This window comes from Triticum dicoccoides, chromosome 4B, assembly GCF_002162155.2.
Source record: "Triticum dicoccoides isolate Atlit2015 ecotype Zavitan chromosome 4B, WEW_v2.0, whole genome shotgun sequence".
Taxonomy (NCBI): domain Eukaryota; kingdom Viridiplantae; phylum Streptophyta; class Magnoliopsida; order Poales; family Poaceae; genus Triticum; species Triticum dicoccoides.
The window spans coordinates 86,321,133-86,325,914 of NC_041387.1; the positions used below are offsets into that span (position 1 = coordinate 86,321,133).

Sequence of the window (4,782 nt, forward strand, 5' to 3'; positions counted from 1 at the left end):
ATGGGGAATCATGTCCCTAATTTTTCTGTCTATTTTCATGGATTAATATTTTAAAGTTTGCACACTACTATAGAATTCTATTTGGAACTAATTGGTGTTCTCTTTCTAACTATACTCTTTTTATATCCGTGCTCTTTTTGTTTGGTGTAGATTATCATCCTTCTCCCATGATGTTACACATTATATTATACGAGCATTGCTAACGCCTTTGGTTGCACCGGTTTAGTTTCCATGGTCGTCTAGCCTTACAGCCATGTAATTTAGGACTTTCATCTTCAATTGAATTGAAACCCAACTCTGACACCATAGTAGATGCAAATTGCATTGGCTTGTAGATCGATCTACCCATTCGGGCCACTAGCCGAGTTGAAGTATTTTTTATGCCTATCGCTGTACCTTCATTTATATGGCCACATGAAACTGCTTTGAAATAACTAAATTGCAGACTTCCATGATTCAATTTTTCGTGGGAAACCAAATATTTTCACCAAGTTGTACACGGATGTCCACAGCAACGCGCGGGGAATCATCTAGTTGTAATTCTATTTATGTTATAAATTCATGGCAGGGAAGCAGCACCAAGAGTTTGGCGATCAGCCGTCCATGGATGGTAAAATCGTAAGATCTAGTACTTACTTAAAATTGACGCCATATTCATGTTTTTATTTTTATATTATATAATCTTTAGTTCTAGTATGAATTGTTGGATGAGGCTCATAGTTTTAGTATTTTGAGAATCATATCCGCTTTGTTTAAGTAAAGGATTTTGGGATACAATGGACATTAAGTCAAGTTGTTAGGCACACACGACGACCAACCTCATCTCCTAGTGAAGAGCGCACAAGCATGTGCGCCTCTTTATTTGAAGATCTTCTCTCGTATACAAAGGCAATATATGCGAATGCCTGGCTTAATACTCTATTCAGTCTGCCCACAAAATCACAATGAACCATCACGGAGGGTACTAATGACCTAGATGCCGCGCTAACGATTCTCGCCTTACGAACGAGAAAATCCATCGCCATCGAAAGTACCTCCCGGCGTTGTCCAAGGTTCCCGGATGCCACCAAAGCTAACACTTGATGCTTTCATAAAATCATCATCATGTCTCCTTGCGACTGCTACCATCACAAAACCTTGTTGTCGTAACATTCACCTTTGCACAAGTAACATGAGTATGGATCTATGATGAGACTGTCATAAATAACTTTGCATCGGTGGTTGCTAGAAAAAAAAACCAAGAGGCCCCATCTTTTATTTTCGCCCCGGGCACCCAAAAATCTCAGGATCGGCCCTGGCCGAACGGACCAATACAGGAGTGTGTTGAATGCCAAAACACATTCGGACCGTGCGGTCCAGATGGATGTGGGCGGTTTGAGGGCCCGCTTTGGAGATGCCCTAACTTTTCCTTGCAGATAACAACAAGCTGAGCGTGGTTCAAGTGATTCCACTTCAAATTCGTTGTCGACATTTTTCATAGGGCATTTCCAGTCCGCAGATTATCAGTTACTGCTCTTCTCAGTTTATAAGACCAATTCATGCATGACAGTCTAATCATGTGTATATGCGCATTTTGTCATTTCATTTTTGCGGCCGTCCATAAGACAACAAACCAATCAGAGGATGATAACATTGTTCAGCATGTTCCAATCATATTGATTCCAATCATATAGCATGACTACATTGTTCAGCAAGTTCAGATACAAAGCAGCAGCACCAAAATAACTGAATGTAACATTTTAGTTCACACACATGGCATACAAATAAATTGTTGGAGCAGTAGGAAATCACTCCACCCGTCAGGTTCCATTCATTCGAATTGGGGAGCCAGAAGAACTAACAGCAACCCACCTTCAGTTCTCCAAGTTCAACATCACAGGCTCAGTTCAACTGAGCACCACTTGGATCCGTCCCGTCGAACAGCCGATGTCATCGAGAACGGCGAGCCTCTCCTCGTCGCGCCACGCGGTCTGCTGGCTCACCACCTCCCAGTCGCAGCAGGGCCCCTTGTCCTCGATGCGTCCATGCTTGAGCAGAGCGACACGCCGCAGCGCCGTGGATGCCTCCACGGCGAACCTCACAAGGTGCATCTGTCTCTCCGTCCTCTGGAAGCCAATGACAACCAGCTCCTTCAAATGGCGATGGCGCGAAGCCGAGGTCTCCCCCGGTATCTCCTCCTGACTCGGCTCGTCTTCGCCATGGGAGACATGCACATAAAGGCTCTCAAGTAGCGGCGCTGCCTCGACGAGCAGGCGTGGCCATGATGCGTCCCATGAGGAAGGCACATCGGCGACGAGCAGCCTTCTCAGGCACGACATTGTTTCAGAGAAGGGATTCGGCGGCATGATCCACATCTCTGGCCCAGTGAACCGCAAGACGAGATCCTTCACAGTGATGGCGCACCGGAAGAAGAGCACGAGCACCAGAATCAAGCAGTCTCGATGGAAACGGTTTAGGGCAGATAAACTGCCCCCTTCCGGTCGGTCAACCGAGCAGGCGAGGCTCACGCGCGCAAGGCACGGGACGGCGGCTAAGGAGCGAAGCAGCACGCAACCGTGCAGGCTGGCGAGGCTCTCGAGCTTCGGGAGAGACCGGACCTCGACCACCATGTGCCCGCCGTCGACTACAAGCTCCCGGATTTCCGATTCAGGCGCGTCCAGGACCACCCTGCCGGTTCTTATCTTGAGCTTGCATGACAGGAGGTGTAGCACCTGCAGTTGCGGGCAGTCGGCGACCACTGCCTCGTATGCGGCCGGCGGTGTGGGAGCCGGCAGGTCTCGCAGGACGAGCATGGTGAGCGCGTTGAATCCCCGGAGCGGCGGGGGTAAGCAGTTGACAAGCTTGAGGCTTCGCAGTCGGGACTCGCTGGGCTTCTTGCTGATGAGGCCAAGAGGGAAGCTGTAGGCCGGCGGCTCCGGATACGCGATCGGCCCTGTCGGCGTGGCAACAACCTCTAGATCCCGGAGGCCCCAGGAATCGACGGCGTCCACCACCACGCGGTTGATGCAGGACGAGGTGCTGTAGGCGAAGACCTCGAGCGACAGCCTCTCCACGCGCCGGCGAGCTTGGCTGGCCAGGAGGCCCTTGACGGAGGAGGCCATGGATCGCATGGCGCGGCGCTCGTACCGGGCGGCGATAGCCTCTAGATGCCACCTGTCAGACATGATCGAGCTGATTTTCGAATTCCTAGCGTCGTCGCGGAGGCGGAAGCACCGGTGATAGCGCGGCGGCAGTTTGTCGGTCACCTTGAGGTCCAGGACGGGGACCTCGCGGGCCAGGCCGGCCCAGCGCCTGGAGAGCGCTGCCGCGCCGAGCGCGGTGCGTGTGTCGAGGCGGCGCAGGATATCAAGGAGGAGATCGTCGGGGAGGGCACCGAGGCGGTCCTCGCCCGCGGGCAGCCGCCGGCGGTGGAAGCCATCCATCCTAGCCATCTATCGTACTCGGGTCGATCGGTGGGGTGGGCTTGCGACTAAATAGAGGCGTTGATCGAGCGGGAAGTCCAGCGGCGATTTTCTTTCTGGTCTGAATCCGACCCGGATCAAGGTAGGTTTTTTACTTTGAGTCTAGGATCCTGGTAGGGTTTTCTTTCGGATTCTATAACTCCCCACTACCGGAACAAGGCTCTAAGCCGACAGCCAAATGTATGCCGACGGCCACCGTCGGCCTAATCCGATCTATGCCGACAGCTAGGTCCTGGCCGTCGGCGTACAATGGCCGTCGGGCTATCCCCGTCTACGCCGACAGCAGCCGTCGGCACATCTCAGTCGTCGGCTTATCCCAGACTACGCTTACAGCTGCCGTCGGCATATATAGGCCGTCGGCATAGATGCAGGCCCGCTGACAACGGTCATCACGGCCGGCTAACGACGTCTAATCTATGCCGACGGCCGAGACGGGTGGCCGTCGGCATAGATACGGGTGACACGTCACTGATCCAGAGCGCACCGACCAAGACCTATGCCGACGGCAGCCGTCGACATAGCTGACACATCATCAATCCGCGGCGCCGTCCATCTGCACTGGCCGCATTTGCCGTCGGCATAGTTTTTTTTTTCTTTTTTTCCATATATTATTATTATTATTATTAAGCATACAGTATGTGTTAATAAGCATACATATAGTATGTGTTAATAAGCATACATATAGTATGTGTTAATAAGCATATAGTATGTTAATAAGCATATAATATGTGTTAATAAGCATACATATAGTTTTTTTCTTTTTCTTCACTGTTTTCTTTATTATTATTATTTAACTAACTTATATAGAGTATGTGTTAATAAGCATACATACATTATTTTTTGGTTCTGTACAGAGCGGTGTGACCCCCCTCACGAACGGTGCCGCCGCCAGCCGGCAACTGGAATGGGGAACAACCGCATCAGGTCTATACGAAGGGGACTTTGCTCCAAGTGTTTATATATATCAGATGACCTACCACAACCGGGTGGTGTTATGGCATGTCCGAAGAGGTGGCACGCATCTCCGGGGTGTGGCCCCGTCACGGATGGCGGCGGCGCCGGCACCTGGAGGGGGGGAACGGACGCGTCGGGTCTACATGGAGTGGATGTATCTGTGGGTTTGGCCCGGATGTTGCTCCCGGGTGTCCCTATGGGCGGACCTGACACAACCGAGTGGAGAGGTCCACTGGTCAAAGCCCGTCCGTGGGAAGTCAAAGGGCTAGATATCATGGTCAACCGCTCCAGGGTTAGGCGGGACGGGGGCCCTTGGGGGTAGCAATGCCACCGGAGCGTCGTACCGGGCCCTCATACATGCGGGTGG

General features: G+C 51.6%; 1 protein-coding gene across 1 annotated transcript; it reads right to left on the bottom strand.

The window, feature by feature from the left end:
- Positions 1-1,886: 1,886 nt before the first annotated feature.
- On the bottom strand, positions 1,887-3,431 carry LOC119292541. Its single transcript, XM_037571349.1, has one exon. The coding sequence runs from the start codon at positions 3,429-3,431 to the stop codon at positions 1,887-1,889; it is 1,545 nt and encodes a 514-aa protein (XP_037427246.1).
- Between the last annotated feature and the right edge of the window lie 1,351 nt (positions 3,432-4,782).

Coding starts and splice junctions, on each gene's coding strand:
- LOC119292541 (XM_037571349.1), bottom strand. CDS start 3,431: ATGGCTAGGATGGATGGCTTCCACCGCCGGCGGCTGCCCGCGGGCGAG.